Source organism: Pygocentrus nattereri, chromosome 3 (genome assembly GCF_015220715.1).
Source record: "Pygocentrus nattereri isolate fPygNat1 chromosome 3, fPygNat1.pri, whole genome shotgun sequence".
Taxonomy (NCBI): Eukaryota; Metazoa; Chordata; class Actinopteri; order Characiformes; family Serrasalmidae; genus Pygocentrus; species Pygocentrus nattereri.
Window position 1 is genome coordinate 16,478,942 of NC_051213.1, and position 21,146 is coordinate 16,500,087.

Below are 21,146 nucleotides of genomic sequence, written 5' to 3' on the forward strand. Positions count from 1 at the left end.
CTGTCCTCCTTTGTATTTTATTCTTCAATTTACCCACACTTTCTTCTGAATGTAACATCTGCACGTGTTTTTGCTTGCTTGTGGTTCAGCTGTCTTCAGGTCAGTACGGCTTTCTGTCAGTGTGTGATGAGTCGTCGGTGTCTCTGGAGTGTGTGAGCGAACAAAACCTGACTGCAAGCATCACACTTAAAGCCCGTCTCTATGACCTGCCAGTCAATGTCCTGCCTGATCTCCATGACATTGGTAAAAAACAGCATCCGCTATAATGGCTAGAATGAGTGCACATGGAATTATAACTAAACATAATTGCTATACAATGCTGTATCACTTGTAAATCATAAAACCATACACTTTATGAGTCTTGAATATGTCCAAACATTCAAAATAATAAATTACCATTTTTTCCCATATAAAGAAGTCTTTTCAAATCACCAGCCCTGGAGAAGTAGCCATTGACCAGTCTGATTCTGTGTTTGTGCTCAGACACTGTGTTCAGCAGTGAGAAGATTCTGGATGGTTTGATGGAAATGGTCACAAGTGGATCATACCGGTCAGTCTTTGTGTCAGAGCGTGCTGTGGGCTTCTCCTCACCGGCCTATTTCAGCTGCTCCATGGGCTATCAGCAGCTTCCAGACTCCACTGGGTGTGGTACGCTGCCTCCACTGCCCATTTCTCTCCTAATCATAGGTCTACTCTGTGTAATGAATGGGAAATGAGCGATTCGGCTCAGTTTTGCCAGTTTTCTATTTGCATAAATGCCCTTGAGACATTGTAGTTTAGTCTGCTGGCATAAAAAAAGCAGGGAAAGTTGGACTGATTTCTGTTCTGTTTGTCAGTCTCTACTCAGTTAAATGAGGAATAAGGAACAATCGTTTTTTGTGTGAATCTCAAATTTGAGTTGATCTGTTTTGATTATGTTGTGTTCATATTGTCAGGATTATTATTCCAGAATTCAGTAATAGTTATGTGATTCAATGCATTTCACACCCACAGCTTTCTCTGTCTTTCTGTCTATCTGTCTCAGTGGTGTGTCCAGCTGGGTCATTCTACAGTGGCGGTAAGTGTGATACATGTCCTCGTGGTTCCTATCAGGCTGAGACTGGGAAAGAGTTCTGCTCCCCCTGTCCTTCAGGAACCTCCACTGCAGCACCGGGTGCCTTCAGCCCCTCACACTGTGAGTGACTCTTACACACTGTCTTTGTCCCTGTGAATGCAGTAATAGAATATGATCCAAACAATCCAAAGGCAGTCAGTTTGATTTCCAGGGAGCAAATACTGATTTAAAATGCCTTCCTGTACTGTAAGTCACTTTGAATAAAAAGTCTGCTAAATAAATATATAAATTGTAGTCATAACAAAACCTGAGAAGTCGATTTTTTACGCCAGCTCCCCCATTTTAAATTGAACATTTCATGTTCAATGGATGAGTAGAAATGGTCCAAAATTACCTAATAAAATGTGAAGAAGAAAAAAAAAAACAAATACAATCCTATAACATTACTGAAGGCTACAGTAGATTTTGTTATGATAGTTAATTTTATAGAATTCAACATAGAGAGCTGAACTGAATTTGGACCTCTAGTCTAGAATTCATGTAAAACAGCTCCTGTTAATATGAACATTTTAATTTCTGAAATGTCATCTGTAAAATTGAATTCTGAAATATAGAAATGTGATGGTTGTGTCTTCATGGTCCATTACCTGCTCAAGTTGAGACTCTCTCTGTTGTGTGAAGGTGTTTCGGCATGTCAGAAAAGTAAGCTCAGGTGCACAGATAGAGGAGGCTTTGTTTCAGCCCAGAAGCATTTCCTGTCTGGCAAATGGCTGTGCATCACTTCACAGGGAGAGGAACTCTCCTGGACATCTGCAGACGAGCAGATCAGTGCAGAGCAATGCAAAGGTGGGTACTTCAGTTTAGGCATAAGGACTAACATTTCAGCTCTACTCTGGTGTATGGCAATATGTGATTAATGAAGGAGCTGCATGTCCACGGCTCTTACAGCAGTGCAGATACTTTTATGTTAAATGTATCTCAAATGACGTGTGCATGTATCTGGATGAGCAGTACTGGAGAAATTTGAAGCCGTTCCAGTTTCATCATTGCTGTTGGATTCTGTGGATGCTGTGGTAATACGTTCTGACTCCTCATCACAGCCACTGGAGACTCAGCTCAGGGCATGTGTGTTAGGTGAGTGTGTGTGTAAGGCAACTTATTATACTGCTTTTCTTAAGTTAACTCAACTCGAGGACACCCAACTCAAACATCCTAGCTTAGTTAAAAGTTCTCACATTTTTAGTTCTGGCATCTCAGTTAGATAAACAATGTAGAATTAGTTTTTTACTAAGTCCCACTAACTGGGACTTATTATATCACACAATCCCACAAAGTATTTCCTCTACTTCAGCTACCAGTTGTGGATGGCTGTGGTATCATTGAAGTTCAACCTCACAGTCTCTTTGTACTTAGACAGCTGTACCATCTGAGCCACTGAACTCAGATTTCTGCATTCATTAATGTTTGACAGTGTTATTTTTTTTTTTTGTTTTAACCTTCACTGTAAAGAATCTAACTTATGTTGTACATAAATGTCCAGGTTTTTAAATTTTGTTTACATTTAGTTTTAATTAGAATTTAATCGAATGTTAAATAGTAATTTAACAAAACAACAATCCATGTCTTACATTGTTATATAAATATATTATCTGATGTTCAATAAATGATAGTCAACTGTGTTACTAACATGTAACAACAAATATTTGGTAACATTGGACTGTAGGGCAGTGTTAATAAGGCTACTTGTGCTTGCCATAACAACTAAAGCTACATAAAGACTTTTTCCAAAAGGCATCATATCATAAAGGCTGCTTTTTCAATTTTGAGGTCAGGTTGACGTGCCACCTCAGTTTATGATGCTGGGTTGTGTCGTTTCAGTTTTGGGGTGAAATGGCAGCACATTATAACATCTGCCTTTATAGCTTAGTGTATATCACAGTACCATGATGCCTTTGATGTGACTCAGCTTAAATGAAAGGGCCACAGATAATGTTCACTTTTGTTCAACCAGCCTACTGCATTGTTGTTTGTTGTTTGCTGACACAGTAATTTGTTTAGGCATGACTGGACATGTAATACATTTCATGAGATTGGGCCTTTTTATTGTGTACTTTAAATTGTGGACCTAAATAAAACATTTAAATGTTAGTTACATTTCTCAGTAGTGCAGCAGCTGCTTCTTTATTGCCAGTTTAACTGGTTCCAGACTGCTTATTTGCGAGTTGCACGTACCAAGATCCAAATATTTTACTCCTTCATGACCAAATTAATGAATGTGCGAACTCAAGACAGTCAAAAGAAAGTATATTGTCAATAACATTTGTTTGTCACTTTCTCTTCTCTAGATTGTGCCAAAGATGACTCCTGCCAACATGTTGCTGTTTACCATGAGGGAACACAAACCCTCTGTGACCTCTACAGCATGAGCACAGCTAACATCCAGTGCAGAACCTCTCAGCAAGTAAGAGGCTCAGGTTACACATTGTTTTGACTAATGGAAATACATCACTCTGCATTTCTTTCAGATGTGTTCTTGTAGTTTTGTAATTTTCTGAACTGTCAGTGTATTGAGTGCTTTTGTGTGCACTGTAAAAAATGTACAAGAGCAGATGAATTTGTGTTGAGTGAAGATCAACACTGTCTTCTTAAACTAATGACAACTACAAATGTTCTGTAAAGCATTTCAGTAATTTTTCAGTAATGTATTATTTCATCAGGCAGTTATTTGAGGTTAAAATTAGACTTTCTGTGAGCCTTTGGCTTTTGTTTTGAATTGTTTTAACATTGGATTGAAAGGAATTAAGGATGGTCCAAATGGGGAGCATGATGAAAGGAAACATCTGGATTTGAATGACTGACTTTGGCTGTTACATGTTTACATTTTTCTAAGCAACCATTGAACATTCACACAAATGCTCAAACACATTTAACTGCATTTGTCAGAAGTGGCCCTCCAACTGTGATTCACAGGATAAGCTATAGTGTTCTGACATGAAATAAACTGCTACTCACTTGACTTTTTTAAGAACTTTTGTTGATTTTGCTTTTGTGACGTTATAGAGAAAAGGATTTCTGGGAAATGAAGGAGCTGAAACCTTCCAGACGCTGAGCTGCTTGCTGAAAGTGAAAGTTGGGGACAAGCCAAATCTTACAGTGCTCAGAAAGAAAGGTAAAATATGGGACCTAAATGTTCGTACCAGGAATTTAAAGTAAACCTGAAATCAAAATTGACCATTTTTTACATTGCTATTTCATATTCTTGCTTACATTAAGCACAATTCATCATAATACAAATGGCATGTTTCACTTTCCCTCCCACCATCTCCACCTCTCATCCAGTTAATATCATATTTCACTCATAAAATATGTCACAGGTGGAAAATGTGTAATGATTTCAGATTCACTTTGGCTTTAGTCCTTACTTGGTAAAACTAATCATAAATTATACAGCATCTTTATGGTAAATAGCAGACAACTACAGTCACCCATGATATAAGAGAGACAGGGCCTCCTTGTAAGTTTCTAGGAAATGTACAGCATTTCTAAATATTGCCTTGGGTCACTTTTTGCTGAAGACCTCTTTTATACTCAGGACATGGGGCTGTTGACATTAGTGATACATGTACACAAGTGATTAATATGTATGTATATGCTAAGAAGAAATGCAAATCTATTAACTCAGACATCATTGAGAAAATATTTCTGTGTTTAAAACTTTAAACACTTACTTGAATTCCCCTTCTCAGTGGTGTAGATTGCTGACCTATAAGCTACCTTCACAAAAATGATATTTTTGGCCTTTCCAAAGTCTTTGGAACTATTCCCATGTCTTCTTCATGAGGAATGTATTTTTTCTGCTTTCATCCACCTTTACCCCCTAAAAGGTCATGAATTCAGCACAGCAGGCCAGAAGAGCTTTGAGCGGCTGAGTTTTCACAAGGCGAGTTCTGGAGTATACCGGACTCTTGTGTTTGAGGCTCCTGGGGCAACTCTGGCTGATGTACACCATGTCTGTGTGGACTCCTGCAGTCAGGAGAGCTGCTGTGATGGCTTCATCCTCAACCAGAATGTTCTCAATGGAGGTCAGCTTTGGTTTTACCCTGAGCTACCACCTCAGGGATACAGAATTTTTGTCCATAATTGAGTTCCCCCTCCCTCAACTACCTTGAACGTATCTAATTACATATTTGTTTTTCACAGCATATAAAAACATTTTGGCAAAAAGACAAATATACATTTTGCACATTTTGTTGTACACACACAGCTTGTATAATCTCCATAGCAAAGCACTGCCAATAGAATTGGGCACACCAGAACACATGAGGTCAATATGGCCAATGTTAAATATCAAATTAGAGGGCTGTGTCTTGGGCTGTGGAGCAAAGCTCTCTGGAGTGATGGACCACCATCCAATACTTTTGAGACGAGTTTCAGTGACATTTATGATCTAGAACTAATCATTTAACATAAATAACTGACCTCACTAATGCTCTTGTGGTTAAATGCACTCATATCCTCACAGCAATGTTCTAACATCTAGTGTAAAGCTGACAAATGCTCAACATATGTGGAGCTTCTTTAAGCCTGTTGTAAAAGCATTTCAAGTGTCTCCTCACAAAAGTGTGGAAAGAAAACAATCATGGTGCAAAGCTGCATCAAATGGGCTGCACTGTGAAGAGTATAAAACCGAATTGTTTTTGTAGATTAGTTTTAACAATTTTTGATCACTGCGTAATTCTTATTCTTATCAGTCTTGATTTCTTGTAGCTATTGTTAATATTCTAATACATAAAACTTTTAGATCCAAACTTTTGACTGGCACTGCAGGTCAAGATTTGAAAATTAAATGGTGTTTTGAAGGTTTCTCTGTGTGCTGAATGGCAGGCTCTGTGATGTGCGGTCTACTGAGCTTTCCTGCTGTGCTGCAGTGCAGTGAAGATGATTGGGACGTGAGTGCTGTGGCCTCCTCAAGCCGCATCTGTGGAGCTGGAGTCAAATACAACAAGCAGCAGAAACGCTTTACTTTTGAGTTTGGCGGACAGAACTTCACCATCAGTAAGGCAGCAGAAGCATATTGCAGACCTTAAATATGAGCAACTGGGAAAATGATGTGGTTGTTGTTATTGTTCAGTATGTCTCTTTTTCTCTGGATTATCAGACCTGTTCATTACTCTTGTTCTTTCAGCTGATAAAGCTTTGCCAACATCAAGCAAAAATAAAACTGATTACCAGGCCGCTATCATCAGCTTCCAACGTGTTTACCTGTGGAAAGGTAAGGACATAATATGTCTGGATCATATGTGCCATAAACCATGATGTAATCTTTATTAAAACTACACACTATGACCCCTTGAGAAGACAGAACAATCTACACTTGGAACAACAAATATCCTGCTTTCATGGTTGTTTTATCAGTATTTACAGCCATGGTTTCCTCATTAGAGTCAGATATGAGCACTCGCCTGAGGGTTGATGGATCCTGTCAAGTAGCAGCTCTTCTGGAGGCTCCTAAACTGACCCTCTCTGGTATGAGACTTTCCTACCTTCTTTTCCCTGGCTTCAAATTTAGATGAGTATATAACTGACTTGGTGAGTTAGCATTATATTAGATCACACTTTATTTGGGGAGTTCATAATAGATTATCCATAAATGCTCAAATTATTTACATACTGTCTGGTGAAGCTCAGCTGCTTTCAGTGACTGTAGGGTTAGGATTATGAGTTAGACCAAGCTTATATTTGGGTTTATGTATTTTGAGTTGAAATAAAGGTTAGATTGAGTGTTATCTTTAAGCTTAAGATGATTGTGATATACATTTAATGATTGTAGGTTAAAGATAAAGTAAGTATCTGCTATCCAAATAACACGTCACTGCAAATTATACAGTACTTTTTAGCTATTTAAGAGAGGCAGGAAAGAAAGATAAGATTTATTGTGATTAGCAATATCACCATGATCCAAATTCTATAGCAAAAAGTTCAACATGTGAGCGTTACAGAGTCTTACCCTGCAGCTTGTGTTTTCCCTGTTGGTAATATAATTACCAACTGGCTAGCTCTAATATTACTTAATTTTTTATGATACCTATATTCCACACAGTTAACACTGTTAACATCCAGTAATTCTCTGTCTTAGTTTATTTGGAAACCAAAGTATTGCCAAACTGGTGCTTTATTACCCTTCTTCTTTACAAGCTCATACATTTTATTCTCTACTGGAGAATAGATCTCACATACTAGAGTTCTTGACCAGCATTCTTGCCCAGAAAATCTGTTATTCCAAAAAATAATATTTCCAAATGGTGTTGAAAGGAATTGGGTGTGTAGTTAATTACATTTTTGATATTCTATTTGTGTAAGCTTTAATTAAATACACTCCTTTTTGTGGTACGAAAAGAAAATGCATGGCATGTCAAAGAGAACTAAATAATAATAACATAATAGCATCACATATTTAAATGATTGCAAATTTGATTATTTGATTAATGGCTAACCTGTTAAGCATGTTACTTTTCACATGGCCTTGCAGATTCAGTGAAAGAAACGTTTAATGTTCTGGACAGTGGTGATGTAAAGATCGACTCAGAGAAGAATACACCCAGACAACAGTACTGGGTCTTCAAACACCAGTTCACTAGGGAAGAAGCCCAGCTCTGGTGCCTCAAACGTAAGACCTTATTTAGCACTAAAAGAACAAGAGCTGCTCTTGTACAGGCCATGATGTCATACTTTGTTTTTCTCTAACTGAATCCCTATTCGTGTGTGTATATTGGTGGACATGTGTTCTATGTGTGTCCACTGAAGGTTGTGTGGAGGAGGAGCTGTGTCATGTGGCTGATCTTCGAGATGAAGGCTCTGTGTATTATGCATGCATACTGTATCCAGACACACGTGTGTGCGGGGCCTACGATAAGCCTCTGAGACAGGCCTGTAGTCTGGTGTTGCCCCAGAATACACACACTGCCCACCAGAAGAAGGGTGAGTTGAACACGCGTTCTTACTTCCTGTGCTAAACCACACCGAAACTACTTTATACAAGTGCTGCTTTTCTGATGTAAATGCTCAGAGAAAACTGTACATACAGTTGCCAGTTTATGGGCAGAAATATTTTTCAGATTTTCTCCACACTCTCAAAGATGAAGGCTTTAAGTACTGTTTATCTGAGGGTAACCAGATCTTGGACGGTTGTTAGGAATCCCATTTCCTATACACCTTTTAATATATTCCAGCTTTGGATATTGCTGTGGGGATTTTGTTTTATTTTTATTTTATTTTTTTTACTTATTTTCCTTTTACTTTCCCTTTTTTATGCAGGTAAATTATCCTATATTTAATCTCCTCAGAAATGTCTCCTTTAGTCAGTTTAGATGCACATGAGAAATACATTTTTTAGATGGCTGCGGTGAGTTTGGGTAGTGGCTTGTGTGAATGTTGTCTTATTGAAGCAGAACTCACTCTTTTTGGAGCAACTTTGTTGCGAGGACATGGCTGTAACTGGTTGTTTTTAAGATTGGAAGAAACGAAGGAAGAAGTGGTGGTGAAGTACACAAAAGTAACAAGGGGACAAACTAAATACAAATTAAGTGTAACACAATGTTTAAAAACCCCAGCATTACTGTTGTGATGATAGTCTTGCCACTACCATGTCAACGTCACTACTGAGTTGAGAATCGTCCACCACCCATAGATGGTCAGTGATAGTTCTATGGTGGTCCCTTTCCATTGATTGAGGGTAGAGTGGGTTTAATAAAGTTTTGCAGCAGCACGTGAGCTACAGTGAGGAATTGTAAACTACCGATATGGTAGTAATACCTAATAAAATGGCCAGGTACACCCTTAAAAAGATGGTGCTTTAAGGATTCTTTAGTAAAGGTAGTGGTTCTACAGGGTGGGCCATTTATATGGATACACCCAAATAAAATGGGAATGGTTGGTGATATTAAATTCGTTTGTGGTACATTAGTATATGGGAGGGGGAAAACTTTTCAAGATGGGTGGTGACCATGCCGGCCATTTTGAAGTCGGCCATTTTGGATCCAACTTTAGTTTTTTCAATGGGAAGAGGGTCGTGTGACACATCAAACTTATTGAGATGACAAGAAAAACAATGGTGTGCTTGGTTTTAATGTAACTTTATTCTTTCATGAGTTATTTACAAGTTTATGACCACTTATAAAATGTGTTCAAAGTGCTGCCCATTGTGTTGGATTGTCAATGCAGTGCTCTTCTCCCACTCCACACACTGATATCAACACCGTAGAAGAAATGCTAGCACAGGCTTCCAGTATCCGTAGTTTCAGGTGCTGCACATCTTGTATCTTCACAGCATAGACAATTGCCTTCAGATGACCCCAGAGATAAAAGTCTAAGGGGGTCAGATCGGGAGACCTTGGGGGCCATTCAACTGGCCCACGATAACCAATCCACTTTGGAAGCTGGCACGTTCCCTGAGTTTTTGCAGCAAGATGGTGCACCACCACATTATGGGTGCCAGGTCCAAGCATTCCTAGATGAACAGTTTCCTGGAAAGTGGATTAGTCACCACCCATCTTGAAAAGTTTTCCCCCTCCCATATACTAATGTGCCACAAACAGGAAGTTAATATCACCAACCATTCCCATTTTATTTGGGTGTATCCATATAAATGGCCCACCCTGTATTTAAACCCATAACTTCTATATAGAACCATTGACATGCTTGAATGGTTCTTTGCCTGGTGAAATAATTCTTCAGATTGTTACAAAAGAACCTTGTTGAAAATGGCTCTATATAGCATCAAAAGGGTTCCTTTGTTGTTCCAAGCTTGACATTATAACAATAGCAGAACCCTTTTTGGTACTACACATAACCACTTTCAAAAAGGTTCTATACAGAATCATATACAACACATATATTTTTAAGTGTGCACAAGTTAGAGTAAACTGGTAAGTTAGTGTATAGCCATTATTTGAGCCTGATGAATAAAGTGAAACCTGTCTCCTATTGAATTCATGGTGCCTCTACATTATTTCACAAGCTTAATCCATTTAGACAAGAATTTGTTTTGTGTTATAACAGCTGTCTGCCTTTATATCTCATGAACTGTTTCTGGCAGCAGTTACGTCTTTCATCAGAAAACCTATTACCTTGAGTTCTAATACAAAACATCCTCCAGTGATAACATTTTCCATCCATTAAATTATAAATCACTAGTAATATTATGGCATTTTAAAGATCAATAGTTCTGGCGTCTGGTCTGTGCACACGGCTCTGTAACGGGTAGATGCCACATCAGTCTAATCCTCCTGTATTTTGATTAGCTTGTTTTGCTGCCTGTTGATCTTAGCAACTGTCCCAGAGTTTAGAAGTTTATACAGCTGCCTCTGTATTGCTCGGGGTCTGAGCAGTGAGAGAAGGGAGAGGATGTGGTCTGATCAGATGATGTAAGCTTATTTATTTATGCTTGGGCTGTGTGAGCAAGCGCTGGTAAACGTGAGGAGCTGATGACTCTGTCTGGCAAAAAAATGTGTGTTTCTGCGGTTCTGCTTAAAATGTGGCTCTGCTGGGCTGTGTGTGTATGTGTGTGTTGGCAAAACCAACAAAGCACAGGATGTGTTTGTTCAAAAGCTTTAATAAGCAGAGTCCCTGCTTTAGATACTAAAATAATGAAAAAACAACAGACCTCAAATGCTCTGAATGAAGATGTTACTGTAGATATATTTATAATTAGTTCCACATTCAAAACATTTTATCAGAGGTGGAAAAGTGCAGAACAACTCTGATTAAGTGGAAGTGTGAGTACTTTAACGAGCAAATCAAAGGTTTTCTAGGTGACTAATTGGTGGTACTAGATCTTGACTAGATCTGTGGTATCAGATCTATAGACTAATAAGCACAGTTTCAGTTTCACATTTGGTTGGATATTTTAATAAAGTCAGTTATTTAAAACAATCAACCTCCTGGAATTGGAACTGTATGCTTTTTTCATTACAGGTGTACATGAACCTGTACATGAAACAGGTTCATTAATAAATGGGCATTAACAAACTCCAGGCGGAGCTTAAAGGAAAGGAATTTTGATAAATTGACCAGTATGTATACACAGTGATCCCTTAGTTACAAAGTTTCTGTGGTTTAACTAAAATGGATATTTTCAGGTTTTCATTGTCAACATATAAAGAAAGAAAATGTTTTATTAAAAAAATGTTTAAATTTCTTGTGGGCTGCTATGCTTTTTAGGGTGGCCTTTAGGTTGAAAACATTAGGAAAACCTTTTTATAAACACCAAAAGGTATGAGCATATACCTTGTTATAACATACAAATTGTCAGTATTTTCTTGAACCTAAGAAAGTAAATGACCATGTAATGACCACACTGTGAGAACACAATACCCATGCTTAACTAAGCTTACATACAGACACGTGATTAAGCGCCCCGCTCTGTTGTCGTGACATAGTTGAGGTAGAGAGAGAGATTTTCTGTCCAGTGTCAGAGTCCTGGAGAACAGTTCCAGAATGTATCTAACTTGAAGCACACGTTTTTAAATCAGTCTCAGTCAGGTCTGACTCATCAATGTGTTATGTATTTGGTTTGGAGTTAAACCACTTAATTTCAACATCTGTTACCCTCTTCATGCTCTCTCAGCTAGAACTTCTAGAAGAAATTTTCCACTTAAAGTTTCATAACTGCCACATTTCAAAAATGCCTGGATTAAGGCTAGGTGGCCTTTAAAAGGGATATTGAGAGTCTGTTGGATGCCATTTTAGAAATGTAAACAGTTTTTCATTTAACTGAAGAATTGCACAGGCACCACTCCTTGGTTATGGGGACAATGTAACCTATGTTGTGGTGTGAAGCTTTTGTGCGTTAGTTTGGATTTTATGGCTTTTTAATATGGGCTCTTATAATTATCTTTCATGCAAGCCTTATTAAACAAACCCCTTTTCAGCATTAGCCTTCATTCCAAGATAAAGAACTATTTTCCAAAAGTAATAAAACAAAACAATGTTGGACTAGACAATGGGACAACATCCTACGCCAAGTAATTTTGTTAATTTGGATATATTAGCCTGGATTTTCCTGATCTATACAGTAAATGTTCCCTTCCATTTCTGTGATGTCTAAGGTTTGTCTCCATGGAAATAAGTCAGCATTACGTAACAGTGTGCTGCCAGCTAGGCAGCTGTAAAGCAGAGTTTTCCTGTCCATCTGCAGCGGTTCTGGACACCAAGCATTTTGAAGCCAAGTGGTGATGTGTTGGTGTACACCTGATTTATAGCGTCTGTGCTGCACTTTGAAGCTCCCTCAGGTTGCTCTGTCTGTTCTGCCATGTGACTTCAGTTGTGTGCCAATGATCAGTCCTAGTAAACCTGAAGGTAATTAGGACCAGGTTTCTTATTGACCCCAGGGTGCAGTTTAGACAAACCTTGTTTATGTATCTTATGCTTAAAATGCTATTAACTGCTAAGTAGAGTATTCAGAGTGTGGCTGACTGTGGGTATTGTTTGCACATATTGTCCTGGCCCTCATATGTAAATCTGTGCATGAAAAACTCCTTTATACCAAGATCATAAAAAACTTGGTCTTTTCCAGAGCTGGCGCATGTATTTCATTGGGCTGTTAAATAATCCACAACAGAAAGCAGCTAGCATAAACTCTTCACATGTGGTCCGTCTGCTGTTGACTTTGATAGGTGGAAAATAATGCTTCCTGTGAGCAGCGCCACCTCAGGGGGCTTCTGAAGGATCGCTGAGCCAGCATTATGCCTTTCTCCTAACAGAAAATCAAACACTCTTTTCACAATTACAGCACTTTTGCTCCCTCAAGGGCTTTACTAGGAGTTTTCTCCTGTTGGAAAGCAAGACTTAGTATAGCAGGCTTTATCCAAGATCGGTTCAAAGGAGGTTTTCTTTGCGAAAATGTGACTAAATGTGTTTTGGTGTCCATCTGTTTATCTTTTGTATCATAATATATTTTTTTCATAAGTCTTAAACAACAAGCTCTTGAGGCTTTCCTCTTAAAGCAGATAAAAACTGGACTAAATTATTCTTTTTATGGTGAATTTACATTAAAAATAATTTCCAATGTAGACCTGGCACTGCTTATATGACCCAGAGCACTGTTCCTTTATACCATACAAATGGAACGTTTATGTATGACAACTTTGTGGAAAACTTTGTGGTTTAATATCGCCTCTGTATGCAGTGCTTATAAAACCATATGTTCAGACTACTCTCATCAGCTGAAATATTCCACCCTCACTATTCTTTTTTATACAAACATCCATGGTATTTTTCCCTCCTTTCGGGAATCGTTAGTTTGAATGATTGTGATCAATGTATCTGGTAACCACACATTCTGAACTATTTATGTCAGTAAAATAATATAGCCAACATTTTCCTTCATCTCCCCATTTTCTGTGATTATTTGAATGTACATTTAAAAGGATTTGAAAATGCATTTAGGTAAAGTACATATGTCACCTAAGAAATGGTTCTTGGAAGCATCATACCAAAAAGATGGTCTTTTTTGTTCCTTCTCTCTCTGCAGTGGATTTAACGGGCAGTGTGGAGAGCTTCTATAGCCGTGTACCATTTAAAAAGATGGTGTCTTATTCTGTCCGCAGCAGAGTCAGTGTGTCCAGCAAGCCCATTACTGAAGGGTAAGCAACTATGCAGTATCATTCGAGAGCTGTAATACAGTATTTGGAGTAAAGAAAGCTGGCATTGTGAGTTATTGTCCCCCTAAAACTACAATGATAACATTTTATTTAGCCCGAAGCATATAATAATGCAGTAAGTCATGACCTTGAGTCTGAAATAGATTTTAAACCGCTTCATCTTTCACAATCACAACTGGCAATCAAAAGCCTCTACCGCAAATCCTGTCTTGTGGTGCTTGAGATAGACCTTTGATGATCATTTCCTCTCAGCTGCTACCTGTTGCTGTGTTGAGCAGGTTTTTTGAGTGTGAGAGGCGCTGTGATGAGGACCCCTGCTGCAGGGGCATTGGATATGTCCGAGATATTGGAGCTTCTGGTAGGAACATGTGGTTGTATGTTTTTATAGATTTTTGCATCATACATGTATTGATTAACTATAGGTATTGTACATCTCTCTCTCTCTCTCTTTCTCTCTCTTTCTCTCTCTCTCTCTCTCTCTCTCTCTCTCTTTCTCTCTCTCTCTCTCTCTCTCTCTCTCTCTCTCTCTCTCTCTCTCTCTCTCTCTCTCTCTCTCTCAGATGTGTTGTGTCTGACTCTGAATAGTCTGGGTATTCAGACGTGTGGGGAAGATGACCGCACTAAGTGGAGAGTGCAGGACTGCTCCCCCTCAAAAGTGCAGACTGGACTGTACCCCTTTGGCTGGTATGAGAAGCCAGGTATGTGTGTATTCTGCCCTTCAGCATATGGGAGCAAACAGGTAGATATGTGTAAATGAAAAACCAGTCTTATTCCTTAAATACTCGCTTAGTGGCACAATGAAAACCACTGTAATACTTGACATACATACATCAAGTATATATCCACATATAGAATTTGTGTGGTTTTATGTCTCAAAAATGGTCATAATTCATCATACATGAAAATTTCAGAGTCTGTCTTTATCCCTCACCCCACTCTACATTGTGGGAAAACCATGGCAACACATGGCCTCTTGTAGGAGATCACTTCAGAATTTTATAAAACTCAGATAGACCTAAGTACAGCTTGCTCCAGGAAGTTTGTTGAAGCTATTGTTTCAACCTCATTGTCAACAGATGTATGTCATAAAATTTGTCTAATTAGTTGTGATATTTTTGTATTTCATGACTTTTGTTTGCATATTTGGTTTGATGTCAAATACAGTATGTGAGTGTGAACACTAAGCAAACCATAATAAAAATCCAATATTGTACTCTTTTAGTGTGGAGCAAGGGGACCAAACTGCAAAGTTAAACACATCCCAAATGCATCTGAGTGTTTAAGCACAGATCACACTGACATATACCTACTGTCGTTCTTTAAAACTATGACTGCTTAACAGATACCAGATTTAATTGACCTGTGATTTTCCTGTGTTTACAGTGAATCAGTGGACACAAAGTCCTGGTATTTGTCCTTCCTTCAAGCTTCGCTCACCCTCAAAAGCTGGTAAGAGGATGGTTACCTTTAACTGGAAGCTTGTGCACCTTCATGTAAATAACTTAGAAACACCACATGTGCAATTTCTTTATCAGGAATTATTTTTGATTAAGACATGATTCGATTACATATAGTTGGTGAATGTAAAACACTTAATTTCCTTTTTTAATACACAAGTATACACTTTCATACACAACTTTACATCATCTTCACATGTCGTTATCATTTTAAAATCATATATTAAATGTGTTTTTGTTGCTGATTCTTCACAGTTAATTTGAATGACTGGAAGCTGTTAAATGCGTCATCTGTCCTTGTGGATTCGTCTGTCTCCACATTTGACATAGTTCATATCAGCAGAGACATTGCAGAGGAGCTGGATGGCGTGCGTGATTGGTGCCTGGCTGGTGAGAGTGCCTTGCTCTTTCTTTCTTTCTTGCTTTCTTTCACTTCCTTTCTTTCTTGCTTGCTTGCTTGCTTTATTTCCTGCTTTCTTTACTTACCTTACGAATGCATGACCTTCAGTAATCAGTAAAGATGAAGGATTCCTTTTAATTTACCTATGAAGAGACCAGAATGGTTAGGACCAGAAAAATTGCCCTGACATTGTAAAGTGCCTTCATACAAAAGCAACCTGTTAAATAATAATAATTTAAAACAATCTACCATTTTCTTTTAGGTTTCTGGAGGTTGCTGTTAGGTTTAGGGGTTAGGCTTAGAAAGTTCTGATTACATATAATACTTGCAGTAAATATGTCCTGATATTACAAAAAAATAAAATAAATACATTTCTTACAGCCTGTGAGGAGAATGACTCATGTTCTGCTGTGTCAGTGGCCAGTAGAGAGGCTGCAGTGAGATGTGTGATGTATCCAGACACTCATATCTGTCTCCCCTCATCCAGCAGCCAGCACTGTGTCTTCCTCACTGAAGAACCTGCTGAATATGTGTACCTTAAAACAGGTGAGAAAATGTCCTGAGAACTAGTGGTGTAACCTTAATCTTAATCTTAATCTGGTGTAATCGTAATTTGTAAGGCATTAAGAGAATGCAAGTATTTTGCAAATTAAACCAGCCATTAGGGGTGTACTTTGTGTACTTCTGGTGCCGGTCCCAAGCCCAGATAAATGGTGAGGGTTGCGTCAGGAAGGGCATCCAGCATAAAACTTGTGCCAAAACTATCATACGGATCACAAATATGATTGCCATACCGGATCGGTCGAGGCCCAGGTTAACAACAACCGCCTCCGGTGCTGTTGACCAGTAGGGTGCTGGTGGAAATTGGACTACTGTAGGTCGAAGACCATCGAAGAGGAGAGGAGGAAGGCGGGTTAGAAGGCAGCGAGAGAGAAGGAAAGGCAGGAGTGTGGAGGTTAGAGTAGGGACACTGAACATAGGGACAATGACTGGTAAAGGCAGAGAGCTTGCAGACATGATGGAGAGAAGGAAGCTAGATATTCTGTGTGTCCAGGAGACCAGATGGAAAGGAAGCAAGGCCAGGAACATTGGAGGTGGATTCAAACTGTTCTATCATGGTGTAGAAAGGAAGAGAAATGGAGTAGGGATAATCCTAAAAGTGTTCTGGATGTAAAGAAAGTGTCAGACAGGATCATGAGCCTGAAGTTGGAGGTTGATGGTGTAATTTTGAATGTGGTCAGTTCAAATGCACCACAGGTTGGTTGTCAGTTAGAGGAGAAAGAGGAATTTTGGAGTAAGATGGATGAAGTGGTAGATGGTGTCCCTAGAGAGGAGAGATTAGTGATTAGTGCAGACTTCAATGGACATGTTGGTGAAGGGAACAGAGGGGATGAAGAGGTGCTGGGTATGTATGGTGTGAAAGACAGAAATGCGGAAGGTCAGATGGTGGTAGATTTTGCAAAGAGAATGGAAATGGCTGTGGTGAACACATTTTCAGAAGAGGGAAGAACACAGGGTGACAAACAAGAGTGGAGGGAGGTGCACAAAGGTGGATTATATTCTTAACAGGAGATGCCACCTAAAGGAGATTGTAAAGTGGTGCCAGGGGAAAGTGTAGCAAGGCAGCATAGGGTGGTTGTCTGTAGAATGAGATTAGAAACAAAGAAGAGGAAGAGAGTGAAGACAGAGCCAAAGATTAGATGGTGGAAGCTGAAGGAGGAGGATGGTTGCAGGCAGTTGAGGGAAAATGACTGACTGGGAAACTACAGCTAAGGTGGTGAGAGAAACTGGCAAAAATGTTTTGGGTGTTTTGTCTGGTCAGAGGAAAGAAGACAGGGAAAGTTGGTGGTGGAATGAGGATGTCCAGGAGAGTATTCAGAAGAAGAAGGCAGCTAAGAAAAAGTGGGATAACCAGAGAGATGAAGGAAGTAGGCAGGAGTACTGTGAGGCTAGTCACATAGCGAAAAAGAATGGTGGCAAAGGTAAAGGCTCAGGCCTATGATGAGCTGTATGAGAGGCTGGACAGTAAAGAAGGAGTAAAGCACTTGTATCGTTTGGCTAAACAGAGAGATAGAGCTGGAAAGGATGTACAGCAGGTTAGGCTGATAAAGGATAGAGAGGGAAATGAACTACTGAGTGAACAGAGAGTGTTGAGTAGATGGAAGCAGTACTTTGAAGAACTAATGAATGAGGAAAATGAGAGAGAGAGGATGCCTGATGAGTGGAGAAGCAGTGTACTGGTCCCCATTTTTAAGAACAAGGGTGATGTGCAGAGCTCCAGCAACTACAGAGGTATAAAGTTGATGAACCACACCATGAAGGTATGGGAAAGAGTTGTTGAAGCAAGGCTAAGGCGAGAGGTTCAGGTCAGTGAGCAGCAGTTTGGTTTCATGCCCAGAAAGAGCACCACAGATGCAATTTTTGCGTTGAGACTATTGGTAGAGAAGTACAGAGAAGGTCAGAAGGAGCTACATTGTGTCTTTGTAGATCTAGAGAAGGTATATGATAGGGTGCCAAGAGAGGAACTGTGGTACTGTATGAGGAAGTCAGGTGTAGCTGAAAAGTATGTTAGGGTGGTGCAGGACATGTATGAGGATAGTGAGACAGTGGTGAGGTGTGCAGTTGGAGTGACAAATGGTTTGAAGGTGAAGGTAGGGTTACATCAGGGATCAGCTTTGAGCCCCTTCTTGTTTGCAATGGTGATGGAAAGGTTGACAGATGAGGTCAGGCAGGAGGCTCCATGGACCATGATGTTTGCAGATGACATTGTAATCTGTGGTGAGAGTAGAGAGCAGGTGGAAGAGAATCTGGAAAGGTGGAGGTTTGCACTGGAGAGGAGAGGAATGAAGGTCAGTAGAGACAAGACAGAATACATGTGTGTGAATGAGAGGGAGGCGGGTGGAAAGGTAATGATGCAAGGAGTAGAGGTCGTAAAGGTGGATGACTTCAAATATCTTGGGTCAACCATCCAGAGCAATGGTCATTGTAGAAAAGAGGTGGGCAGGATGGAGTGGGTGGAGACGGGTGTCAGGGCTGATGTGTGACAGAAGGATAGCAGCAAGAGTGAAAGGGAAGGTTTACAAGACAGTAGTGCGTCCTGCTATGATGTATGGTTTGGAGACTGTGGCTCTGTCTAAAAGACAGGAGGCTGAGCTGGAGGTGGCGGAGATGAAGGTGCTGAGATTTTCGTTGGGAGTGACAAGGATGGACAAGATTAGAAATGAGCAGATCAGAGGGACAGTGAAGGTGGAGCAGTTTGTAGATAAAGCCAGAGAGGCCAGGTTGAGATGGTTTGGACATGTGTTGAGGAGGAATAGTGGATATATTGGTCAAAGAATGTTGGAGATGGTGCTGCCGGGTAGAAGGAGAAGAAGTAGACCTCAGAGAAGGTTTATGGATGTAGTGAAGGTGGACATGAAGATGGTTGGTGTAAAAGTAGAGGAGGCAGTGGATAGGGAAAGATGGAGGCAAATGATCCGCTGTGGCGACCCCTAAAGGGAGCAGCCGAAAGAAGAAGAAGAAGAAATATTTTGCAAATTCATCTCCATACTATACAATCAAATGATTGATACATCCAGCGAACAACTGTACATTTCTGTTAATTCACTTTCAACTGTGATTGATGCTAAACATTTATTGATAAGACTTTAGTCAAGGCCTGCATTTTTAAGGCTACATGACATCTACTTAAGCCTTTAATGACAATTGCCATAAACCTACATAAATAAACATACATGGAGGCTTTTTCCTACATGTGTAATTTGTAATGGACTTCTTTTGTCAATTTTGAGGTCACATTAGAAAGTGTTGTGACAACTTGTGTTTTTTTGGAATAAACCTTTAGTGTTTGTATAGGTTTATGATACTTGTCGTAGGAGGCTTATGCAGATGTTGTGTAGCCTTATAAACACCACCTTTCAGTACACTTTTTATTTATTAAAATGATTTTAATGAAAACCATAAAATAACCATATTTTCAACTTTCAATATTTTTATTGACCAAGGTTCATTGTTGTGTTTGTTTACTGGACCTCTTTTTTACAAACAGCTCAAGTAGTCTGTATTATTGTTATGGCTTTTAAGGATTTTTGTGTTTAAGTTCTGAAGCCAGAGCAGACCTCCGTCTCCATCCCTGGCCATGGAACGCTTCTCGGAGAAAACAAGGTGAAGCTGATTGGTACAGACAGCAAGAGTGTGACTTATTTCCTGGGAGTGCCTTATGCTCGTCCACCGATTGGTCAGCTCCGCTTTAGCGCCCCGCAGCCAGCTGACTGGACAGGATCGTGGAATGCTACGTTTGCTCGGTGTGTGTTTTGTGGTTGTGTCTGAATGCAAATGTATGACTAGTTTGTTATTTGATAGTCTGGCTGTTTTGAGATTGGTATTTAAATGTTTGAATTGTTTCAGACCCAGTTGTCTTCAACCTGGTGACACCACTGACTCACATTCCAGTGAAGACTGTCTCTACTTGAATATATTTGTACCAGGCAGTGTGGTATGTGTTGATGATTTCATATCTCTCCATCACATACATACGCACACATCCAAATCAAGCACAAAAAAGTGTCTAATGAAGTGTTTCTCAATCCAGCACTGCACATTTCTCCTGCTCTAGCACACCTATTTTAAACTCAGGGAAGTTTGTTAAGTAGCTGATGAGTTGATTTAAGGATGCACTAATAAAGAATTTCTGCTAATTTACACCTTGTTGTAGCCAATACCAACAATGATGATTTTTTTTTTAATTATAAAGAAAAAACTTCACACTATAGACTCTGTATGAAGTGCAGTGAACATAAGACAGTGAACACTGATGGAGAATATGGACTTTAACTTTTAAAGTTGATTAAATTTACACAGCCATAAGATAGCTTAAAAGGCATCTTATTGGTATAACAGTTATCACACCTCCCATTTACAGGGAGACAGTGTTAATAACAGGGCACTAAATTATCAGTTACAGTTACTGGCTGTAATTCTAGTAACAGACTTTGTCCCGTTTTTGGTCAAAAATATATTGACCAACATATTCTTCACTTCTGTGAGAAAGTGCAGTGCAAATGCAGCAGCAGGATTAGAAAACACTCGTCAGATGACTGTGAATGCCATATTTATGTCTCATCAACAAACCCTGATTGCTGTTTTCCATGGCACCATCCTGTTGGTTACAGAGTCAGGGTGCACCCGTTCTCATATTTTTCCATAACTCTGGCTCCGGCCTGCTGGATGGCTCTTACCTTGCTGCTGTAGGAAACATCATTGTGGTGACAGCCAACTTCAGGGTTGCTGCTTTTGGATTCCTTAGCACAGGTACTAATACACCCCAGCATCACACATACACACTTTTTTTTCATAATTTTCTTTATTTATCTCACATTTACTTTTACATTTATTATCATGTTTATCATTTCATAGTGCTAGAAAACACCAATAAAACATACATAAGGAGTTTTGCAGTACAAAGTAACATGCTACAGCAATGTGATTACTTTTTACTGTAACAGTGTGTTAACACATTACAGTTGATATTCTTGTAATCACAGTTACTGGCTTAATAGATTTATGTAACTCACACT

At 39.3% G+C, this 21,146-nt stretch overlaps 1 protein-coding gene across 1 annotated transcript in view; it reads left to right on the plus strand.

Moving 5' to 3' along the window:
• Positions 1-21,146, plus strand: part of tg (thyroglobulin) — a 56,354-nt gene that overhangs the window by 16,780 nt on the left and 18,428 nt on the right. Inside the window, exons 19-40 of the mRNA XM_017713149.2 lie at positions 90-243; positions 484-648; positions 1,025-1,174; positions 1,736-1,900; positions 2,066-2,188; positions 3,400-3,515; positions 4,115-4,223; positions 4,939-5,136; positions 5,939-6,109; positions 6,240-6,326; positions 6,497-6,580; positions 7,584-7,721; positions 7,859-8,032; positions 13,584-13,695; positions 13,992-14,071; positions 14,274-14,411; positions 15,097-15,162; positions 15,426-15,560; positions 15,952-16,116; positions 19,670-19,874; positions 19,978-20,065; positions 20,742-20,880. Coding sequence (XP_017568638.2) covers positions 90-243; positions 484-648; positions 1,025-1,174; positions 1,736-1,900; positions 2,066-2,188; positions 3,400-3,515; positions 4,115-4,223; positions 4,939-5,136; positions 5,939-6,109; positions 6,240-6,326; positions 6,497-6,580; positions 7,584-7,721; positions 7,859-8,032; positions 13,584-13,695; positions 13,992-14,071; positions 14,274-14,411; positions 15,097-15,162; positions 15,426-15,560; positions 15,952-16,116; positions 19,670-19,874; positions 19,978-20,065; positions 20,742-20,880 — 2,962 coding nt within the window. The remainder of the gene's footprint in view (positions 1-89; positions 244-483; positions 649-1,024; positions 1,175-1,735; positions 1,901-2,065; positions 2,189-3,399; positions 3,516-4,114; positions 4,224-4,938; positions 5,137-5,938; positions 6,110-6,239; positions 6,327-6,496; positions 6,581-7,583; positions 7,722-7,858; positions 8,033-13,583; positions 13,696-13,991; positions 14,072-14,273; positions 14,412-15,096; positions 15,163-15,425; positions 15,561-15,951; positions 16,117-19,669; positions 19,875-19,977; positions 20,066-20,741; positions 20,881-21,146) is intronic.